This window comes from Pelodiscus sinensis, chromosome 13 (assembly GCF_052426305.1).
Source record: "Pelodiscus sinensis isolate ZL-2025 chromosome 13, ASM5242630v1, whole genome shotgun sequence".
NCBI lineage: Eukaryota > Metazoa > Chordata > Testudines > Trionychidae > Pelodiscus > Pelodiscus sinensis.
The window spans coordinates 1,516,953-1,538,746 of record NC_143064.1 but is presented as its reverse complement, the minus strand read 5'-3'; the positions used below and the strand labels follow the sequence as shown (position 1 = coordinate 1,538,746).

Genomic DNA, 21,794 nt, shown 5'->3' with positions numbered 1-21,794 from the left:
TTTATTGATAATGTGTTGGACAGGTTTAAGTTGGGAGCTGTAGGGGTGTGTGTGTGTGTGTGTGTGTGTGTGTGAGAGACGCACAATCTGTGTGTGTGTGTGTGTGAGAGAGAGAGAGAGATGCACAATCTGTGTGTGTGTGAGAGACTCACAATCACTCGCTGTGGGGGGAGGCAGGCTAGAAAGCCCTGCATTGGTCAGAAGTTGCCCCATGGAGGCATTTACAGCCTGTGATTAACCCATTTCTCAATATTCTCTGGTGTGGAGTCCCTTTGGCAGTGTTGAGTGACCAAAAGGTGTGGCGTTCAGTGTGTTCCCTTAGTCATTTTGGCTGATGATGACATTTCAATTGGATTAACACAGATGGAGACTAAAGATGAAGGAATAACTCTGTATGTGGGTACTTTTATTCCAGAATAAGAATTCCGTGTTTTGGTTTAGCTTAATCCACTGGATTAAGTTAAACCAGAATAAAGCACGCTCAACTCTATCTGTGGACACTTGTTCTGGGGTTCAGGAATAGCTATTGCACTTTAAACTCACACACTATCTTAATCAGAACTAACTTTCAAGTGTAGAAAAATCCTAAAGTCTAGAGTTTGCTTCAAAAGTGACCTACTGTCAGATCATAGACACAGTTTACACCAGCAAAAGAATGCTTTTGCCATTGTAGCGTCTACTGGTTCCCCAGACGATCCAGTAGATGCATACGTTGTTAGTATAACTGTGTCTGGAATGATTGTGCAGCTACAGAACTATCAAAAAATCACACCATTAAATGACATTATTGGCAAAAGCCTTTGGACCAAGGCTAACGCAACTGAAGGTTCTGTATCTGGTTATTGTAGCCTCTGGTGCACTAGGCTTTAACTCTTTCCGTTTAAGACTGTGTCTTCACTGCCAAAAAAGTAAGCTCGCTGTAAAATAAGCCACCTAATGTGCTATAACTATCTTGCTGTAAAATCGTAGTAGTGACAAGGCACAAGTAGATTTACCCATATCCTGAAGTCAACTCTCTCCCTGTCTCATTGGGCATGTCTTGGAACCCGGCAGAAACCTTTTGGTATCCTGCAGTAGTGTCATTTCTACGCTCTTGGGGTTCGGCCTGCTGTCTGTCTCCTTGGTGATGGGTGTGGGGATGGTTAAGTGACACTAGGGCTACGTCCACATCGGCAAGATTTTGCGCAAATACTCTTTAATGCAAGAGTTTTTGCGTTACAGTATTTGCGCAAGAAAGCGTCTACCCTGGCAGGTGCTTTTGCCCAAGAGATTTGCTTTTGCGCAAGAGCGTCCGTGCCAGTGTAGACGCTCTCTTGCACAAGAAAGCTCCGATGGCCATTTTAGCCATCAGGCTTTCTTGCACAAGAAGTTCATGTTGCCTGTCTACACTGGCCTCTTGCACAAGAACAGTTGAGCAAGAGGGCTTATTCCTGAGCGGGAGCATCATAGTTCTTGCACAAGAAGCACTGATTTCACACATTAGAATGTCAGTGTTCTTGTGCAAGAACTCCCCGCCAGTGTAGACAGGCAGCATGTTTTTGCGCAAAAGCAGCCGCTGTGTAGACACAGCCTAGCTCTTCTGACTCCTGGAGGCTATTACGGAGATGGACTGATGCTTGAGCTCTCTGTGAAGCAGGCTGGGGAGGTAATTGGCTTTACAACCACACTGAATAGTTGTAGTTGCTTAGAGGGCTCTACTGCTGTGTGAGGATGCGCGTAGAGCTGCCTTTTCTGGGGGAATTGGGTATTCCCGTCTCTGAAGCAGGTGCTGGAGTGTTAGTGTCAGAGATGGCTGGCATTGCTTGGTGGAATCTGGAACTGTGTCCTGCTTGGGGGTCTGTCCTGTTGGTTCTCTGTTTACTGGAAGCAGAGTTTGTTGGGAGGGTGAGCATGGGTGGAGATGTTTTGTTTCTGTGATGGGAATAGTAAATAACATGCCTCTGCTCTGGGACTCCTTTGAGTTCCTGTGGAGAGGGGAAACTTGCACACTTCCCAGGAGAATGGGCGCGTAAGAGGAAGAGCTGATGCTGGGGTTGTGTTGTTTCTCTCCAGGCTACTCCCAGAGGGAGATTACTTGGAGTGAGTGGGGTAGATGTCGCTTAATATATGAAGCAGGTTTCCATTTGAAATCAGTTAGTGGCTCTGGCAAGAGAAGGGTTTGGAGCAGCGGGAGTCTCTCTCTTTTAAAAGATGCTAATTGAATGTAGTTTATAAAATTAACACATTTGTCTTAAATTCCCTCACAAAGCTGTTAGCAGCCAAGTGGTGCCTGTGCCAGGCTGAGCTGCAACTCTTTGGCAAGGCAACTAATCCAAAGTGTCCCCGAAAAAAGGGAACAGTTGAGTTCTGAGTCCTTAATTTGCCTGTTGCTGGTCAAGGCAACCGTTAGTTCTCTCCTGTCCCACTGGAAGCTATAAGACAGCTGCACTATATCAGAACCGTGGCCCCTCCTGTCTGGGCCTCGGCAGACATGGGACACTAGTCACTGAATGGCTAATGGCTTTGTCCAGCTTCTGGCTGCCATGATATTTTGCTGCAGGTAGTTCCATGTGCTGTGTGTTGTGCCTTTAAAGTATGGATTGTCTTGTCTGTCTGACTCCCTTGTGCTCTTATTCTTGTCTTATGCATGTCGTTGGCACACCCAATCTCCCTCTTGCTTCGTTCTTCTAGACGTTCCCATCGCAGCCCCTCTTAGTGCTTGTCCTCTCTGAACTCTGCACTTTCCAGGCTGTGTCTGTTGCCTTTCCTGAGCTCTTCAGCTTCTCTGCCGCTGCCAAGGCAGATGTGTTGCAGGAAATGCTTGTGACCGCCTCTGCTCTTCCAGGAGAGGAGTGCCTTGCGCAGCCCTGGGTGGCAGTGCAGGAAGCGCTCCGCGCTCCCGTATTTCAGGTTCTGTTTGCAAAGTGAGGCTTGGCAAAGGAGCAAGCCGGTGTGGGCTGAACGTTTCTTAAATGCGAAAAAGGCAGCGTGAGGTTTAAAATAAACCGCTGGTCACATGGCTAATGTGTTGGGATTTGTAGGGTGGGTGTTGTGTTACCTGTCGTGTCATGTGATGGCCTCAGGCACACGCGTGCGTTAAATCCCATTCGAATTATCTGTTTTCTGTATGGAGAAAAGCAGTGAGCCCTCTAGAACAAGGCTAGGTATTGAAGAGGTGAGCAAAGCCCTCGACTCCTGAGGTAAGACAGCCAGCTTGTGAATGGCTTCATGACTCCCATGCTTCCGTTGGGTCAGAATCCAACCCCGCCTAGGCAGAGAGGCCAGCGAGTGTTGGGGTGTGCAGGGCCCTGCACACCCCTAGGTCCCAGAGTGGGAAGTCTGGCTCCGAGGCAGCGAGGGAGGTCTGGGGGGGACCTCCTTTGAGAGCTTGTGGGGTGAGTTGCTCCTTGAGCAAATGGGCTTTAGCAGCTAGATGGTGTCAAATCGAAGCTGAGTGCGAAGCTGGGTGTAGTGAGTATCCTGCTAGTGCCTCTTATGGATGGCTCTAGGTTATAAGGAAATGTGGTAGGAGAAATCGGGTCAGCACTGCAGACAAGAGACAGAGCCAGGGAAGTAAAATCCTGTTTAAAATGGTAACTGGTTAAGCTGCACGGTTCACTGGTTAACTGGCCTGCTGTGTTGTGCTGGTTACCCCGGTAAGCGTGCCAGTAAGGCAGTGCTTACCAGATTTACATGGTCCTGCCGTGAGGGCAGGGGACTGGACTCGATGACCTCGCGAGGTCCCTTCTGGTTCTAGCGCTCTAGGATTCTGTGCCTGCTGAGAGCTCCAAAGAACGGAACCCCAGGAACTGCCCTGGAGAGGGAATGGCACCGGTAACAGCACGGCCCCTGCATGAGCAGAAAGAAAAGGGAATAGTAAACTGAGTGGATCCGAACCTGTGATTGCAGTGGGCATGGGCATGAGACACAGGCGTTGAGAGAGCTGTGGATATGAACTGTCCCTGTTCAAAGTCTGCAGTGCAGGCCCATAGGAAGGAGCTGGCAGAAACTAGCCCTTGCCAGACCTGCAGCCATACTCCTCTGAGCCCCATGTGGTTGCAGGAGAGGTTTTGGGAGCTTGCCTGAAACTGGTAAGCGACTGCACCCTGTTTAATGCTGCCGAGTGCCAGAGCTCAGACTCCCTGGACATTGTAGGGCAGCACTAGAACGTAAGAGTCAGACCGAAGGTCCATCTAGCCCTGTGTCCTGTCTGCCCAGTGGCCGATTGACACTTCTTCATTGCCCGAATCTCAGCACTTTGCTTTGTCTCCTAATGCCAGGAGTGTCTGCTTTTCTCAGCCCCAAACAAACCAGTCAAAGATTCAAATCTTGGGGAGGCAAATACAAGTTATTTCTGTCTTCTGAGCACCTGTGTGGAGAGATGCTAGTTTGGTGCAAATCCTTTTGAGGTTCCCTCAAATCCTCTAAGAGAAAAAGCCACTTCAATGTGCTCTTCCGCACTGTGGTCCTAAACCAGCCCTTCATGTGTGTGTCTCTTCTTACCCGGGGAAAGCCAAGCTGGCAGTGGTCCGGAATTTGGCAGTGCCATGAATATCCAGGGAGTAGTTAGTGTCAGGCAGGTGACCCAAGCCAGCTGTTCCTCTCATTTTAAAGTTTGAGAACTTTCCTGGGGCGACTCTTCCTGTGTCTGACTTCAAAAGGAAAACTGTGAAGCGGGTGCAGGTGATTTTCAGAAAGTCGCATGGTGTTTCTCAGCATCGTGCCTCAGCCCCCCTCCTCCAAAACACAGAGTGGTCAGTCCCAGAGAGCCACTTTGACCATAGCTGGGAGAGAGTCATGAATTAACCCCCAGAGGAAAAGGGGAGAAAGTCGCAACCCTAAAATAAGTCACTGACTAGAACTTTAGCACAAGCCACATTACAAAGCAAGGCAGGTACCAGTGAGACTGCATGTGGCTGGTCCCAGAGCATACAGACCGGGTCTATGGCAGCCTACTCCACAGGCCTGCCCACCTGTGAGTGCAGCATCCCTTCCTGAGGTTCAGAAACCATGGGCAGCACTTCCTGTCATTGTGGATCCCCTTGAGATTTGTGACTTGGGCATGATTCACAGTCCCTTCCTTGCCCACTGCATCTTAGCTCTCAGGGGACATTGGTTGTCTCTGAGCAAAACTCCCATGCACAGGGCTCCTTGTAGCCTAATGAGGGGCTCTCTTCCAGCTCTCACTGTCGCCTCCCTGACACTCTCCTCTTTTCTCCTACGGCTCTGGGAGGGCTGTCGTTCTCTCCACTGTCACTGTCCCGGTGCGCTGGGAAGTCGAGGTTGAGGCTTGCTTCTTGTTGACACTAGGCACTGCCAGTGAAAGGGCCTAGAAAAAATGAGTAGCCGCTGTTCTGTGACCTGCTGTTGACAAGGACCCTTGGGGGGTCTGTGGAGGAGCCCCGGGTTGCTAGTCCAGTCAGCGTGTAACCGAATATCTCCAGCTCTGTCCCAGCGAGGGGGCTGTGCCCCTCTTTCTGTATGTCTGTCAGTTGTTGTTTTGGGTCTGTAACTTTGAAAAGGAGTCCTGTAGCGCCTTAGAGACTCCGAGCAATGGCTAGCTGGGATCGTGCGCGTCCGTGGGCACAGCCCACTCCCTCGGATGAGCTGGGTGCTTGTGTTAGTCTAGCCCAGAGAGCCACAGGCCGGGCGGCACCTGGTGGGAGGGAGATTCTGGCTCAGTCACTAGCTCAGGGTGACGTGCAGGGTTTTGCTGCTCAGTGCAGGAAGCTGCTCACCAGCAGCTCTGTGCAACCTGCAGCTGTACTGCAGGAAACGATGCAAGCTGTCTTGACGACCTGACTTCATCCCAGAAGTGAGGCAGGCAATCCCAGCTCCTGACCTGAGCTGGTCCACACGCTACCACCACCACCCCCGGTACGCCGCCTGTGCTGCCCTTGCACACGTATGGGGCTTCCAGCGAGTCCTGTGTCACCCACGGCTCTGGCAATTTGTCCTTGGGGTTGCTTTTCCATGGGGCTGGGTTAATGCCCAGCTGCTTTGCTGCTTTGGCTTGGCTCCCTGAAAGCTGTTTCTGTGGCAAATGCAGCCTGGGGGGGAGGGGAGAGGGCGTGAGTGGCAGGCTTACAATAAACAGGAGCCCAGGGAAATGGTAGCTAAGGCCATTAACACCCAGGCTCATTATTCCGCTGTGGGGGTGGAGAGGCAGGGAGATGCAGACAATAGCCAGTGGATTTCTACTCCTCCAGCCACGGGGCCTGAGGAGTTTGTGTGCGCTTAATTCAGAACATACGGAGATTTCTCCTGGTGGGTGTGGGGGGAGCGTTGCCTGTGGCCTTGCAGGACACGTCTCTGCAGCGAGGCGCATCTGTTCTGGTCAGTAACCCTGCCTGGCTCCGAGCGAATCAGCCCCCTCTTACTGCCGGGCTCAGTGTGCCCGGCTCAGCTCCCGCATACAGCAGTGGGGCAATGGTACTGGTTGCCATTGTGTCCGAGGGGCGGTGTGCTCTTATGTCGCTCAGGGCTGGGCTAGGTGCTGGGCCCTGCCATGAGGGCAGGGGACTGGGCTGGACCTTGCAAGGTCCCGTCCAGTCCCAGTGTGCTAGGGTTCTGCAAGAGACCCTGGGATGGCCTGGGAACTGCAGCAACCCTCCCCCTCCTCCTCCCAGCATTGCCTGCCGGGTGGCAGTTTGTGCTGATACATCTCCTTAGCTCCCCGGCCAGAGACAGGTCCCTTCCCCAGCTACCTAGTCACCAGCAGCCCCAAGCTGTCGTCAGGCAGAAACTCGCTGGCCGGCCACCCGTTCCTTCTTGGGCTGGCCTTGTCTGCGCTTTCCCCGTCCCTTTGCTCCTGCCTGGTGTGCTGGCTTTGGGTCTGGAGCTCTCCTGCCCCTGGTCTGGGGGGGCTGAGCATGGAGACGAGACATGGCTTGCAGAGCAGAGTGGGAGTCCCTGCAGGAGAGACGAGGCCTGGCCCAGCCATGCCCTCTCAGGCTGGGATGGGCAGTCGGAGGATGGGGATCGGGAGCTCTCCATGGGCTCAGGATGTGCTGCTCTCAGCCAGCTGTTCAAGTACAGGGGATCGGGAGCGTTTGCGCAGCACGCCGGGCAGTGACTGGTTCTCCAGCTACCTGGAGCCGGCAGAGGTGCTGGTTCTGGAAGAAGCCCAAATCCCCAAGGTGCTCTGGCCTTGTGTCTCCAACCCACCAGTCACAGCATTCCTTCCAGATGGGCCAGCTGCCCCGCTCCCACTCTCGGGGCTGTCGACTTGCTCCTCAGCCCCACTGCTGGGTCGCCAGGAGCCCACAGCTAAGTGGGAGGCAAAGAGGGAGCCCCAAGACAGCACGGGGGTGTCACTGGTCTGCAGCAGCCAGAGGAGCAACCCAGCCAGCACTTTGAGCGGGTGGCTGAGAGCAGCGCATCCTGAGTCCATGGAGAGCTCCCGATCGGGCCTGGTGCAGGGGCGTCTCTGGGGCTACACCGCGGCCTTTGCTGTGGCTAATGGTTTCCTGGCTGGCGGCAGCAGTGGGGAGGGCGTTGGGAGCTGGCACCGTCCCGTCCCATTGCTGCTTGTGAGCTGTTCCACACTAGGGATGTTAAATGGCATTTAATCCAGCTAATCAAGTAGTGGATGGAATTCCCATTGACTACTCGATTAGTCGATAAGGGGAGAACTGCGGTGCCCAGAGGCGCAGCGCCCGGACCCGGCGGCTCTCCGGGCCTTTCCGAAGCCGAGGCGCAGCGCCTGGACTCGGTGCAGCTGGAAAATCAGCAGATTCCAGGCTTGCAACTGATCCCCCGCTACCCCCCCGCAGAGACAGTGCTGGGGAGAACTGACTTTTAAGCCAGCTCCCCCCAGCACCTGCTCCTGTTCCCGCCCTCCCCCCGGCTTGCTGCCTCTCTCTGATAGAGGTACGGAGGGGGGGAGCAACTGGTCGAGTCGCTATTCAACTGCCCACGAAGCATTTGCCTTTCCGGTAGTCGACTAGTCGCTTGCTGTGACGTAGTGGGGGGACTTGCTGGGCTGTGGTGACCTCTGCTGTCTGGAGCAAGACCCAGCAGGGAAAACCTCACTATGCGAAGGTGACTCCATACCCGTTGAACCAGCCAACCCCCCATGGGGAGAAACAAAGGGAGGTGGATGCTGCCCTGGCTGGGGGCAGGGCTTGGAGAGGGGGAGTTAGTTCCTGGCTGGAAAGCAGGGGAGAAGGAGCTGGGGAGGGGGCTGGGATTCCCCTATCTCAAGGGGGGCACTGAGGCCTCTTAGCCCCAGTTCCTGTAACTAGATTACATCTGTGCTGTGCTGTATCGTGGAGAAGCAATAAGCTACCTGTATTCTACTGGCTGGTGAAGTCTGTTCGTGCTATTCCAGGGCTGCAGGAGACTGGGGAACCCCAACGCGCCGTCACACTTGCATCCCTAGTCCACACCGTCCTGCCGCTAGTTAACGTTACATGAGCTCTCTGCCTCCACCTCTTTCCAGCTGTTTGTCTCCTCCTGAACCAGGGGTGGGCAAATATGGCCTGCAGCCTGGATCTAGCCTGGTGATCCTCTGGGCTGCCAGTGTCCTGGGGCCCTCGGGCAGGCTTCCTGCCTGCCACGTTCCCCGTACTGTTCAAAGCAGCCAGCTGTGGGGCCAGCGTGTGTCTCTGCATGGCATGCCCCTCGAGGCGGGTCCCTGCATGCTGCACGTGCCCACACGCATGGCCCAGGCAGCTCCCATTAGCCGGTTTGTGGTCAACAGGTGCCATGAGGATTGTGCTGGGTGTGGAGGCAGCGTGCAGAGCCCCTCACCCCGCCTCCAGCAGGCCACGCAGAGGCGCACACAGGCCCGCAACCAGCCACTTGGAATGACATGTGGGGCACGGCAGGCAGGGATCCTGCCTGTGGGCCCCACGGGGTTGCTTAGGGTAAGTGCCTCCCAGCCAGCGTCTGTGCCTGGCACGCCATCTCTGGGACCCAAAGACCCTCCCGCACCCCAGCCCACTTGACCTCTTACCACACTCTTGGAGTGGCCCTGCAAACCCCCTTGCCGCCCTGTTCCAAACCAGGCCTGAGGTGCCTCTGGCAGCAGGCAGAGCGTTGAGCCAACAAGGGCTCCTGGCTTATTGTGGGGGTGGCCTTATGGCCGTCCGGCCTGGGAAGAAGCTGTGCTGCAATAAGCACACGGGGGCTCTGCCTGGTCAAGCCCCGTGCTGGAGAAAGAATCGCTTCCCCACCCAGCAGTTGTAGGTGAGACCAGGCCTCTGCTGCTGGGACCTTGGTGGCAGGCCTGCATTTGGGATGCTCCACTCGGCCATCCTAGAGGAGCCTCCCGGCCTTTCCTGTGCTGGGGCCATGTCCCGTCACTGCTCGGTGTTCTGCTGCGCTGGACTGGAATTGCCGGGCTCCTTCCCTTTCGGGTCCCTCGGGAGAGCTGGCAGCCTGCTCGGCGAGGCTGTGCGGCAGCGTGCACCACGCTGACAGTGGCTCGGAGTCCTTGGGCGCCTGCCGCAGGGTGGGGAGGGGGTGAGTGAGACCCAGCCGCTCGAGTTCCCTTTCTGGGGGCACCACAAGCCCAGGCTCCCCTACCAGCCCATGGAAGCCCATTTTCCTGCCTTCCCCTCTCTGAACAGCACCTGCCACTGGCGCTGGCTCCCGCGGTGCAAGCGAGCGTCCGGAGCTCGCCGACCGGAGGGAATTGCGGGCAGGTGCTGCTCAGAGACGCCGTGGGGCATGCGAGGCCCGACACTGCCAGGGTCTGGTTGTGTGGAACGCGACGTGGGTCCGGGGCGGAGTGTCACCGTGCCGCCTTTGATTATATGGTCACGTCCGGGCTCATTTCCCTGGGTCTCCTGCCTTCTGCAGTGCCCAGAATAGACTGGTGGGGACGGGCCGTGTAAAAGCAGCTTTTCTAGTGCGCTCTGGGCAAAAGAGCTTTTGCTGTGGGCAGGGAGATGCAGGGTGGGGGAAGGGCGGTGTGGGGGCTTCCTTGGCTTGGTAGAAGGTGTCTGACCGTCTCTTGAGCACCTCTACAACCAGGACAGCCGGGGTTGGAACCGGAGGGAGGGGAAGAGGAGTCCCCATGGTGACAGAGTGTGATTTGACTGTTGGGCGTCTTAGGGGTGGCCCACGGTACGCACGCGGTGCGTGTGCTACGCGCCTTCTTCTGGGCTTGTGGAGCGGCGGGGAGGGTCACAGCCCTGGGCTTGCTCCCGTCAACCCATACGAGGGGAAGGCCTGGGGAGGGCTGTGGCCCACGATGGACAGGAGGAAGCCTGGCTTTCCCAGTCTTTGTGACACGGGAGGACTGGGGCCAGGCTCTTTGCAGTCTGGGGCGACTCGACGAGGCCTCAGGGAACGTGGGCAGGGTAGCTGTGGGGTGTCGTGCAAGGCAGTGGTGCTTCAGAGGCCTGTTCTGTGCAGCTCTCGCTCAGACCTTTGGACGCTGTTCAGCCTTGCTCTGGCAGTTCTAGTCCAAGAATGCTCCGGCTGCTCGGTTCGGTGGCAGTGTCGGGAAATGCCAAGCGTGAAGGTTGCATAACTATCCGCCCCCCCCCATGTGCATTTGTATTGCTATGGGCTTCCATTCGATTGTGCAATGGGCATCTCTCTGTACAGCTCCGCTGCGCATGGGAAGGACCGCGTTGCTTTGTGCTAGGCAGGCAGGCCGTGCCAGCTGCTTGGGGACGCCGAGCAGACAGTGCTGTTATGTGCAGAGTATGACAGAAGGTGCAATGTACTCCTGGCCCAAGTTCTGTGGGCTAGGTAGGCGCTGGGGCTGTGCGGCCCCGTTAGACGTGGCTTGGGCTGTGCTGAGTCTGCCCATACACCTGCCCACACGCGGCTCTGTGAAATTCCATGACTCTCAGCTACAAATTTACCTTGACAGCGAGGCACCCTCAGCCCCTGAATTGCATGCAAGGGTGGCTTTGCTGGTGGCTTACCAAGTAAATAAGTAGCTTGGTGCTGACAAAACGACAGTGGAGAGCGCTTGTCTGAACAGCCTGCCAGTAGAGATGAGGTTGAGCCATCCGGTGACATTACAGGGGTGCAAGGCCTCTTGTGCTGTAGGCATGTACCTCCGGTTAATGACGCCTGAGAGAGCACGGTGCATTTAAGAACGTTTGTGACCACGTAAGTTACCAGTGCACCTACCCAGGCACGCCACCAGCTCACGCCATGCAGAGAGTTGAATTTTCCCCAGATACTTGAAACAAAAGCACCTAACTTCAGGGGCACAGGAACTAAAGAGGACAAATATTCCTCTGTCTGCCATGTGTTTTCTGTGCGCCACAGCAGTGTGTCTGGCCAGTGGCTCTGCCTTCCTGGTGTCTGTGTGGGGCTCTCGCAACAACAGGGGACAGGAGAATTTCCTAGAGAAGGAAGATGTCACCTGTTGGCTGGGGGGGGGGGGAGATGTCTCACCTGTTGGCTGGGGGGGGGGGGAGATGTCTCACCTGTTGGCTGGGGGGGGGGGAGATGTCTCACCTGTTGGCTGGGGTTGTGCACAGGAGAGAGAGACTCTCTCTCTCTCTCTTTTTTTTTTTTAATGGACTCTGTTTCATGTTGCTTTTCTCCCTTTTGCCTTTCCTGACTCTTGTGTTCTTACCCGTTGGACCTGCCACGTTGTGGCTGTAGCTTCTTTGTGGGGAGGAACTAGTCCCGCAGAGGCAGAACGCAGTAGCAGTGTGAGGGTTGAAAGGAGGGACAGTCTGGGAGGTAACCACCAAGTCCAAAGTGCACTGCGGGAAACAAAGGGTGTTAGAACAGGAGCTCTGCTCTGCGCTCCAGGGCCCAGTGCGTTTCTAGCTGCGTCTTCAGCTCTGGCAGCAGCTGCTCAGCCTTTTCAGGAAGAAAGCGAGGAGCCAGCCCTTGCCAAGTGGCTGGGGAAGGCCTGCTCCCGAGGAGAGGTCTCTGTGGGAGCCCTGGCTCCGAAACAGGAAGAATTGGAGCCATGAAGCACTCTGCTTGGGGACTGTGATTGTCTGCCCTGCCCCCCCCCCAGCTCTCAGGATTGTCCCTGGTTCCCGCAGTCCACTTCTCTCCTCCTCGCCTTGCTCAGGTCCTTGCCGTGCACTGGCCCCTCAGCGGAGAAAAGCGGGGGCAGGGGAGGGCGCTTTGCGCTGTGAATCAGCCAAAGGACGGTTAAAGCAGAGCTCCCCCGCCAGCACGTGACTCAGTCACGCTCTGCCCCCCAGCCACGGCAGCGTGGCACCGCACCGGACTGGGGGGTTGTGCTTTACCACGGCAAGGGGCTGGCGTACGCTGCTGCTTTACAGCGCTGTAATGTGCTGCGTCGGGGACAGCAGTGCTTTTCACCTCGAGCCACAAAGTTGCAGCGCAGACTTCGGCCTGGTTTTGCCAAGGCAGCTTCTTGCTCCTGGGCTCTGGATCCATCTCTCGGTGGACTCCGTGGTTGTAGTTTGTGTTCGACGGGTGTGAATGGTGCCTCCCTCCTGGCAAGAGGCTGAAGAGGCCGGGGGCACAGCTTTTCCGAGTGTGCGGATGGCCTTCGCAGACCTGTGCCTGCTATGCTGGGGCCGGGGAAGGCCCCCTCGTGGGAGTTGTGGGCTGCTGGGAAAGGGATGTGACTTCTTCCTCTTCAGCCCCTGCTGCTCTCAGCGCGGCCGGAGGAGCTCCGAGTGCCCACCCCGGGGAAGTTTGAACCATCAGTTGTCCCCCCCCCCGCCCCCCTCCGCCCCAACAGGGTTCGTTAGTTTGCTAAAAACAACTGAGACAAACCCTTAACCTTTGCGATTGGGACGTGACTTTGCTTCCTGCTAGCTGGCTCAGGGCTGTCCTTTCCTTGCTGCACGGGAGCGAATCCAAGTAGGGGGGCCGCGTGCTGTGCCCCTTCGGCCCGGCTCTCTGGGGCAGGCGCTTGCAGTGCAAATGCTCAGTGATCCCCGAGCAGAGTGAGTGGCAGGCGGCACCGGAGCAAACTTTCCCTAAGCCACTCCTGGTGTGCAGAAGCCTTGTCTCCACCCTCTGCCTTCCTCCCCGACCTTTACACCCAGCTGAAGGTCAGCCTGGCGCCTGCCGAGGCAGCTGGGAGGAGCGTCAGGTGCTGGTACGACGAGGGGCGAGCAGCTCTCTGCAGTCTTGCCAGCTTCCCGGGAGCTCCCCAGGCAGTGAGTTGTTTTCCGACTCTTTGGGGGTGGCCACAGGCAGCGCGTGTCCCATCTGCTGCCTTTTCAGAACTGAGGCGTGGCTTTGATCCTCCCACGACGCCCCTCTGCGGGGAGAGACGGGTTGGGCTCCGCTCCCGAGCGGGTCCCCAAACCAGGGAGCCCTGTGGAACTGCAGAGTGCGCCTCGCTCGGGGTGAACATGTGCAGCGAGCCCTGGGCTGCTGGTGTTTGCAGAGCTGCACGGGGCTGCTCCCGCGCTGGAGTAGCCAGGCACCTGCCCAGGTCCCTCCTTCCTCGGAGCGAGACCGTGCTGAGGCTTTTGCCCCGTCCCTAGAGGGTGCAGCTGCTCCTACTGCCAGCAGGCTGGCCCTGCCCTGGGACGCCTGGTTCCCAAAGGAACACGTGGTCCTGCGGCACCTTAGAGACCAACAAAAATAAACGGAGCCATGAGCGCTGGTGGGCAACCCCTGCCCTTGGACTAGGGTGGACCCTTCCGGGCGATGCTTACCCTTGCGGATCCCCCTTAGCCAGCATCCGGGTAACTGGTCCAATGGGGTCGCGCATCCCTACTCGGTGTGCTGAACAAAGCGTTTCCTGGCCTCCAACGGGCCCGTCACCACACCGGAAAGGTGACCGGGGTTGGGAGCAGGGGCCCAGGCGCCTGCCGCTGCTCCACGCTCAGCTCGGGGCTCTGCAAAGGGCCGGTCTCTCCTGTTGCTCCAGAGCCACGATCTGTGCTCGAGGCTGCAAGCACTGGAGCCCCGACCCCGTCTCCGAGAGCGAGTCGCTTCGCAGCGGCAGTCGATCTGGGCTGCTCTGCGCGTCCCTCCTAGCCGAGCAGAGAGACGGCGCCTCCCTCTGGGCCCTCGGGCGAGGTTCCGGCTGCCTCCTTTCAGTGAGGCTGGTTTAGCCGGGGACCAGGCTGTGTGGCTGGGCTGTGGCCGGTGCGCTCCCTCCCTTTGCTAACCCCCGTCTCTCCCCGCAGAGTACAGCCGCTTCGAGTCCAAGATTCACGACTTGCGGGAGCAAATGATGAACAGCAGCATGAGCTCCGGGTCCGGCTCGCTGCGGACGAGCGAGAAGCGCTCTCTCTATGTCCGGTAAGGGCCCCTCTCCCCCGGGCCTCGGACTCTCCCTCTCTGGGCGGGCCTAGTTCGGATGCTCAGGGTGAATCCCATTGACCTCCTAGGCCAGGGTTGCACCCCAAGCCTTGCCCGGTGAGCTGCGCTGGCTGGCGAGATGCAGGGAACGTGGGGGTGCCCTGTCCGCCCACTGGGGCCACCTCCTGTGGGGAGCCTCTGCCTCCTCAGGGTGCTTGTCAGGCCCTTCCCTGCCGTGGCTGCAGCGCCCCGGGGAAGCTCGGTCTCTTGTCGCAGCCCAGAGGTGGTTCCCTGCCGTGGCACGTACGTGGCCTTTGCAAGGGGCTCCCTTCCAGCCAGGCTGACAGACGCCGTCCTGGGGGAGCCCAGTGAGTCCTGCATCTCCCTCCTTACCCCCTGGACGCAGGAGCGTGGCCCTCGGGGAGCCTGTCTTCCCAGATCCGTCTGCTCCCCCGGGAAATGGAGCCTCCGTGCAGCCTCATAGCTTGACAGCCTGCTGCTCCGGCTGCCCCGACGGCCCGGGGCCTGTGCAGTCTGTGCGCTGCAGCCCTGGGACAGGCCGCCCTGCAGGCACCAGGCCAGCCGCATGCTAATGACTTCCCTGCTGTCACAGAGCCCTGCCTCGCCCTGGGCGTTGCATTGAACCCCAAGCTCCCTGCTGGAGATGCACCGTGCCTGGTGCTGGGCGCCCGGCTCAGGGCAGCGGACTCCCAGGGCTGTGAGTTCAGTCTTTGGGGAGGCCAGTTAGGGATTTGGGGCAAAAATCTGTCAGGGACGGTGCTGGGTCCTGCCGTGAGAGCAGGGGACTGGACTTGATGACCTTCAAGGTCCCTTCCAGTCCTAGGAGCTGGGCATCTCCATTCATTTAAGTCTTGCCTAGCTGAATTAGTGCTTTGTCCCTGCACTTGCACTTGGGCCGGAGCTGGGTGTGAGCCAGACAGGGTATGTGCCAGCTGCTGCCCTTTGTCCCCCACTCCCTGCGCTAGCACCGTGGGCTCCCCCTTCTCTTGGCCCAGGGTGTGATAACTTGCTAATGGAGATAATCCCATACACCTCGACCCAGCAGTGCCTGAGCGGGCGGGGGAGGGCCTTCTCCCAGGGGAATTGGCCGGCTGCACCCCCTGTCCTTTCTGGGGTGAGTCCTGGCCCAGGGCTGTCACTGAGCCCAGGGGCCCCCTTCTGGCGGCTCTAGTGCCAGAGCTGGGCCATAGCCGCTGCCTGCGGGCGGGGGGCTCTGCGCCAGCCCCTCTCCAGCGGGTGGCGTGGCCCCTGGAGAGCAATGCCGGCTCCATGCTGGAGGGGATGCGGGCGCTGCTCTGGAGATCCAGGTTACCTGCCCCGGTGGTGGCCTCCTGAGGACTGGCACCCCCCAGACCGGTCAAGAGAAGGCGCGGGGCTGCGCGCTGGTGCTCCGGGCCTGCTCCATTGGGTGGGCGGGCGTAGGCCGGAGGGCGCTCTGGCGGCGCTCCGCTGGCTGTGGCAGGCAGTCGTGCAGGGTGTGGAAGGGGCTGGAGCAAAGCCGTGCTGGTCTCAGGCTGCAGTGTTCTCTGCCAGGTGTCCGGCCGGCAGCTGGAGTGCACATCTGCCCCCTCTGGAAGGGGCTGCTCATGGGCTCTTCCCATTGCCCCGGCCGGCCGGGAACACAAGCCTGAGGGCATCCCTTTGAAGCAGCATCTGGAACCCCGGGCCGGCCGGCTCCTCTCTGGCGGCTCTCCAGTTAACCCCCCTGGCTCTCCCTGCCAGGGCGCCTGTGCGTTAAGACCCCACTGCTCCCCACACCTGCCACAGAGCCCTGCCCCAGCCCTTGTGGGTGGGGTGGTTTCGAGCACAATTTAGCTGAAACTGGTTGAGCTGTCGTGCTGTGGACAGGGCAGTAATTACGAGGTTCGCTGCCAGACTGCCTTAGTCAGTCCTCCGGGGCAATCCCACAATGCACGGCATGACATCAGCAGGGGCGGGGCTTGCCACACTGTCTCCCAAAGCAGGCAGTAAATCCCTGTGCTTGAGCACACCCGCATTCCTGGGCTCCCTGCCGGTAGTGACTGGCTGCCCGTGCCTGAGCTGCTCAGTAGATTTGAAGGCCAGAGGGAGCCATTGTGATCATGTAGTCAGATCTTCTGAACAACAGGCCTGAGATCTGCCCCACAGTAATTCCTGGGGCCGTGCCTCTAAGGAATCCGCTCTTCCTGATTTGCAAATTGCCGGTGCTGGAGAATCCACCCGTGGGAAACTGATGCAGTGGCTGATACTCGCGGTCAGACATTTGCCGTCTGAACTGCAGCTGCCAGACACTGGGTCATGTTGGAGCTGTGTCTGCTCGATTGAGAGCCCCTTAGAGATGTGTGCCCCTCTGTAAGTTGGGGGTGTTAGCGTATCCGTGGAGACAATTAGCTGATAAGCCTGGGCATCCCCTGGAGCAGCCTCTGTCTGCAGCCCTCCTGGGGCTCTGTGGCAGCCTCCCCGAGCCCCCGCCCCACCCTGTGGTGCTGCCTCTGAGGGAGGCACTAGCACGGGGGTTGGGGGCATGCGGCTATGTAGGATCTGGTGCCCAGGGGGAGCTGGCTTCTCCTGGGCACCGGCTCCTGCTTCCCCCCTCCCTTGCCTGCTACAGAGGCAGCAAGGGGGCGGGGGCGTGTACTCGACAGGATTAACCAATAAGACCAGGCCACAAGGTTCAAGTCAACTAGCCATACCCAGACGGCCAGATAGCCACGTGTGGCCAGCCCGGGTCTAGCTCCTCTTCCCACTCCGGTGCCCAGGTGCTGCAGGGTCGAGCTGGATGCTCGTAGGAGTGCTGCGGGCTGGCAGTGCAGCTGGTCAGAGCGGCTGCTCGAGGCATCTGGCCTTCCCCTGGCACTGGCATGGAGGGTCCCAGACAAACGTCACTGACCGGGCAGCTCTGTGGCATTCTGAGGCCACGACTTGGCTCTCCTGGGGGCTGAGTGATGTCTCAGCAGGATACTCCAGGCCGGGCGGCCGGAGGCTGTTTCTGGGCGTGGCTCTGTCCAAGCAGAGTGAGCGATAGTCTTGCCGGGAGGTGGCGCGGGAGCTTTGCGGTGCGCGTCCGGCCGGAAATGCAGCCCAGCTCTCCTCTGAATGGATCCCGTGCGCCCGGGTTCGGTGGCCTTGGCTGTGCCAGTATCTCTGTTCTCCTGCCCTCGCCCCATGGGAGCAGAGCAGTTAAATAATTCTCCCTCCGCCACGTCAGTGCTGCTGAGCCGTGGGTGGCTGGATTTCTGCTTTGTTAATTCCCTCGTGAGCCGCTGGATTCCCCCAGGAGTTGCATAGCCAGCCAACGCCCTAGCTCCCTGTGTGGCATGGGCATTCTCTACGCATGCCGCCGGCGCGCAGCTGGGAGACCGGAGGAGTGCTCAGAGGGCCTGTGTGTACTCTGGAACCTGCCTGGCCAGTTCTCCCGGCCTGTCGCATTTCTTCGTTCCTGCTTGCTCTGCTCTCAAGCAGGCCCTGCCAGCCACGCACCCATTGGCTGCAAAAGTTCTGCCCTTTCCGGGGTATGTGCCTGGAGCTAAAAGCCCCTCGGTGCTCTGCTGCTGTCCCCCGAAGGCAGGCTCCATGTGACATGCTGGCTTGTTTTGGGATGGAGCTTGCCTGTTGGAATGGGCTCCCCGCAGACAGACTGGGGCTGCTCCCAGCTGGACCAAGCCAGGAAGCTGCAGCTCTGCTCGTTCCCCACCCCCACCCTGTACTGTGGCTGCCTCGGTTTGGGTGTAGCCGCGGCGTGTGCGGTGTGGTGAGTGAAAGCGGCACCCACAAGTGGGCCCCGGGTTCTGCCACTGCTGAGGGTGTCACCTGGGACCAGAGTCCCAGGCCAGGTGCTTTCACTCCCGTTTTGCCTGGGGCGGAAGCTCTAGGAGGCCCAGGCAGTGGGCTGGGCTCTCGCTCTCCCCAGCCCAGGTGTGCTGCAGTAGCTGCTGGGACAGGTGTGGGAGGGGCTCTAAATGGGAGTCTCTCTCTGGACGAGCCCCAAGGACTTTCCTGAAGTGACACCGCTGCATCAGGCTGGATATTGCATGGGCAGCGGGGTACAGACCCGGGACCTCCCCGGCTTCCCTCGGGGGGTGGAGGGTGCGGGGGGAGCCCTAGGCTCTTCTCTCCAAACACAGCAAGAGGCTGCCCGTCAGTCTGAGCTGGCATCGACGGCACTGACTCCTTTTCAAGGGCCAGTCTGATCCCGGGATGCCAGGGTTACGCTAGGGACGGGAAAGGCTCCCCAGTAAGCAGTGCCCTTAACGCGTGATGCAGGTGGGGGCTGGAGCAGCTCCCTGCTGCCATGGGCGGGGGACTGCTCCCGGCTCCCCGAGCAGCCCGTCTGCAGCAGGCCCAGGCGCATCTCAGGCAGGCTGTGCTCCGGATGGCCCGCTGGGCTGGGGTGGGTGACTGGTTAGACGTGAAGTGAGCCTCACGTTGAACTGGCTGATCAGTGGCAGGGGGTCTCCTTCCGGGCCCATGCTCAGGAGCGTCCGGGGAATGGCTCCGTGCAGGCAGGGTGGGACCCCGGTTACCGAGAGGCACTCCGCTCTTGGCGCTAGTGCCTCGAGGGTTTCCCCGAGTCCTTCCTGCTGCAATCTTGTGCTGACGGGGAGAGAGATTCTGCAGCTAAAACGTGGCCAGGGAAGCCCAGAATGAGCCTGCAAGAGTAGACCAGGGTCTCCCGTCGCCAAGTGTCTCCCCAGTGGCCTGCCCCCCCTTGTGTTTGCATTGCCCTGGGTCACCAAGTCTTCCTGAACTGTCAGAATGGGCCCCTCTGGAAACAGTTGGGAGCCGCTGGGCTAGAGAGCAGGGAACGTGCCGGAGGCAGCAAGGTGGGGGAGGCGGGAGCCGGGGTCCGTGAAGAGCCGGCTCAAGCCAGCTTCCCACGAGCCCCAGATCTGCCGAGCCACCTGCCCCCCATGCCCACGTGGCGCCCTCTGATAGGCAGCAACACAGGAGGCTTTCAAGATGGCTGCCTGCAGAGCCCCTGCCACCACATGCTGCTGCCTTTCTATGCGAGGCAGCAGCGCAGGGAGCGGGGTGGGGGGGAGCCGGCTTTTAGCCAACTCCCCACATGGGCCAGCTCTGCAGCACCACCTGCCTCCCGCCTTTGCTGGCTCCCCCAGAGACAGCGGAGGGGGGACAGGCAGGAGCCAGTGCTGGGGTGAGCCGGTTTAAAAGCTGGGTCTCCAGCTGCCCCGGTTCCCCAAGCGTGGGGCGGTGGGGGGGCAGGAGAGGCTGCCACAGAGTAGCCTCTGTCCGCAGTGGGCCGAGCTTGCCACAGACAGAGGCTGCTCCATGGATGCCAGTGCAGCCTCTGTCCACAGCGTGCTCGGGTTTTCGGACTGGTTCCTGCCTTCCACCCCATGCTGCTGCCTCGGGATCAGAGGCATCGGCACAGGGATCTCCCCGGAGTGGGGCTGGGAGCGCACTGGCTGCTGCCCCTGCCCGGGGCCTATCGCACAGTCACGTAGCAGCGCTGTCTAACATCCCCACTCGAATGTGGCTCCCTCGGGAGCGCACTGGCTGCTGCCCCTGCCCGGGGCCTATCGCACAGTCACGTAGCAGCGCTGTCTAACATCCCCACTCGAATGTGGCTCCCTCGGGAGCGCACTGGCTGCTGCCCCTGCCCGGGGCCTATCGCACAGTCACGTAGCAGCGCTGTCTAACATCCCCACTCGAATGTGGCTCCCTCGGGAGCGCACTGGCTGCTGCCCCTGCCCGGGGCCTATCGCACAGTCACGTAGCAGCGCTGTCTAACATCCCCACTCGAATGTGGCTCCCTCGGGAGCGCACTGGCTGCTGCCCCTGCCCGGGGCCTATCGCACAGTCACGTAGCAGCGCTGTCTAACATCCCCACTCGAATGTGGCTCCCTCGGGAGCGCACTGGCTGCTGCCACTGCCCCGGGTGCTATCGCACAGTCACGTAGCAGCGCTGTCTAACATCTCCACTCGAATGTGGCTCCCTCGGGAGCGCACTGGCTGCTGCCCCTGCCCGGGGCCTATCGCACAGTCACGTAGCAGCGCTGTCTAACATCCCCACTCGAATGTGGCTCCCTTGGGAGCGCACTGGCTGCTGCCCCTGCCCGGGGCCTATCGCACAGTCACGTAGCAGCGCTGTCTAACATCTCCACTCGAATGTGGCTCCCTTGGGAGCGCACTGGCTGCTGCCCCTGCCCGGGGCCTATCGCACAGTCACGTAGCAGCGCTGTCTAACATCCCCACTCGAATGTGGCTCCCTCGGGAGCGCACTGGCTGCTGCCCCTGCCCCGGGTGCTATCGCACAGTCACGTAGCAGCGCTGTCTAACATCCCCACTCGAATGTGGCTCCCTCGGGAGCGCACTGGCTGCTGCCCCTGCCCGGGGCCTATCGCACAGTCACGTAGCAGCGCTGTCTAACATCTCCACTCGAATGTGGCTCCCTTGGGAGCGCACTGGCTGCTGCCCCTGCCCGGGGCCTATCGCACAGTCACGTAGCAGCGCTGTCTAACATCTCCACTCGAATGTGGCTCCCTTGGGAGCGCACTGGCTGCTGCCCCTGCCCGGGGCCTATCGCACAGTCACGTAGCAGCGCTGTCTAACATCTCCACTCGAATGTGGCTCCCTTGGGAGCGCACTGGCTGCTGCCCCTGCCCGGGGCCTATCGCACAGTCACGTAGCAGCGCTGTCTAACATCCCCACTCGAATGTGGCTCCCTCGGGAGCGCACTGGCTGCTGCCACTGCCCCGGGTGCTATCGCACAGTCACGTAGCAGCGCTGTCTAACATCCCCACTCGAATGTGGCTCCCTCGGGAGCGCACTGGCTGCTGCCCCTGCCCGGGGCCTATCGCACAGTCACGTAGCAGCGCTGTCTAACATCCCCACTCGAATGTGGCTCCCTCGGGAGCGCACTGGCTGCTGCCCCTGCCCGGGGGCTATCGCACAGTCACGTAGCAGCGCTGTCTAACATCCCCACTCGAATGTGGCTCCCTTGGGAGCGCACTGGCTGCTGCCCCTGCCCGGGGCCTATCGCACAGTCACGTAGCAGCGCTGTCTAACATCCCCACTCGAATGTGGCTCCCTTGGGAGCGCACTGGCTGCTGCCCCTGCCCGGGGCCTATCGCACAGTCACGTAGCAGCGCTGTCTAACATCTCCACTCGAATGTGGCTCCCTCGGGAGCGCACTGGCTGCTGCCCCTGCCCGGGGCCTATCGCACAGTCACGTAGCAGCGCTGTCTAACATCCCCACTCGAATGTGGCTCCCTTGGGAGCGCACTGGCTGCTGCCCCTGCCCGGGGCCTATCGCACAGTCACGTAGCAGCGCTGTCTAACATCCCCACTCGAATGTGGCTCCCTCGGGGGTGACTGGGCTGGTTCGGAGAGTCTGCGCGACTTTCTCATTGGGTCTGCAGGGGCCGTGGGGCGTGCACGGAGGGCCCGGCATTGCTCTGCTGACTCCAGCTGCCACACTGGAGCCCCAGTGCCTTGCCGACCTGCTGCTTTGCTGGCTATGGAGCCTCAATTAAAGAGCCACACGGAGGCATTTGTACCTTCTGCTGTTCCAAGCCTCACTTCTAATGTCGCTGGGAGGGAAGGTGACTAGCCTCAGCATGTGTCCTGTGTGTGACCGCGCTGCACCTAGCCAGCCTCACTGCCTCCCTCCTCGGCAGGGG

The 21,794-nt window shown here is 59.6% G+C and overlaps 1 protein-coding gene across 8 annotated transcripts in view; it reads left to right on the top strand.

Moving 5' to 3' along the window:
* Window positions 1-21,794, top strand: part of DLG3 (discs large MAGUK scaffold protein 3) — a 183,511-nt gene that overhangs the window by 136,014 nt on the left and 25,703 nt on the right. For 7 of the 8 annotated variants that reach the window (XM_089781780.1, XM_089781778.1, XM_075917662.2 and 4 more), the window contains one exon: window positions 14,037-14,151. In XM_089781780.1, the coding sequence (XP_089637906.1) occupies window positions 14,037-14,151 (115 nt within the window). Of the gene's footprint in view, window positions 1-12,704; window positions 13,053-14,036; window positions 14,152-21,794 lie in introns of those variants that run through there. The other variant, XM_089781785.1, reaches the window with a different exon arrangement.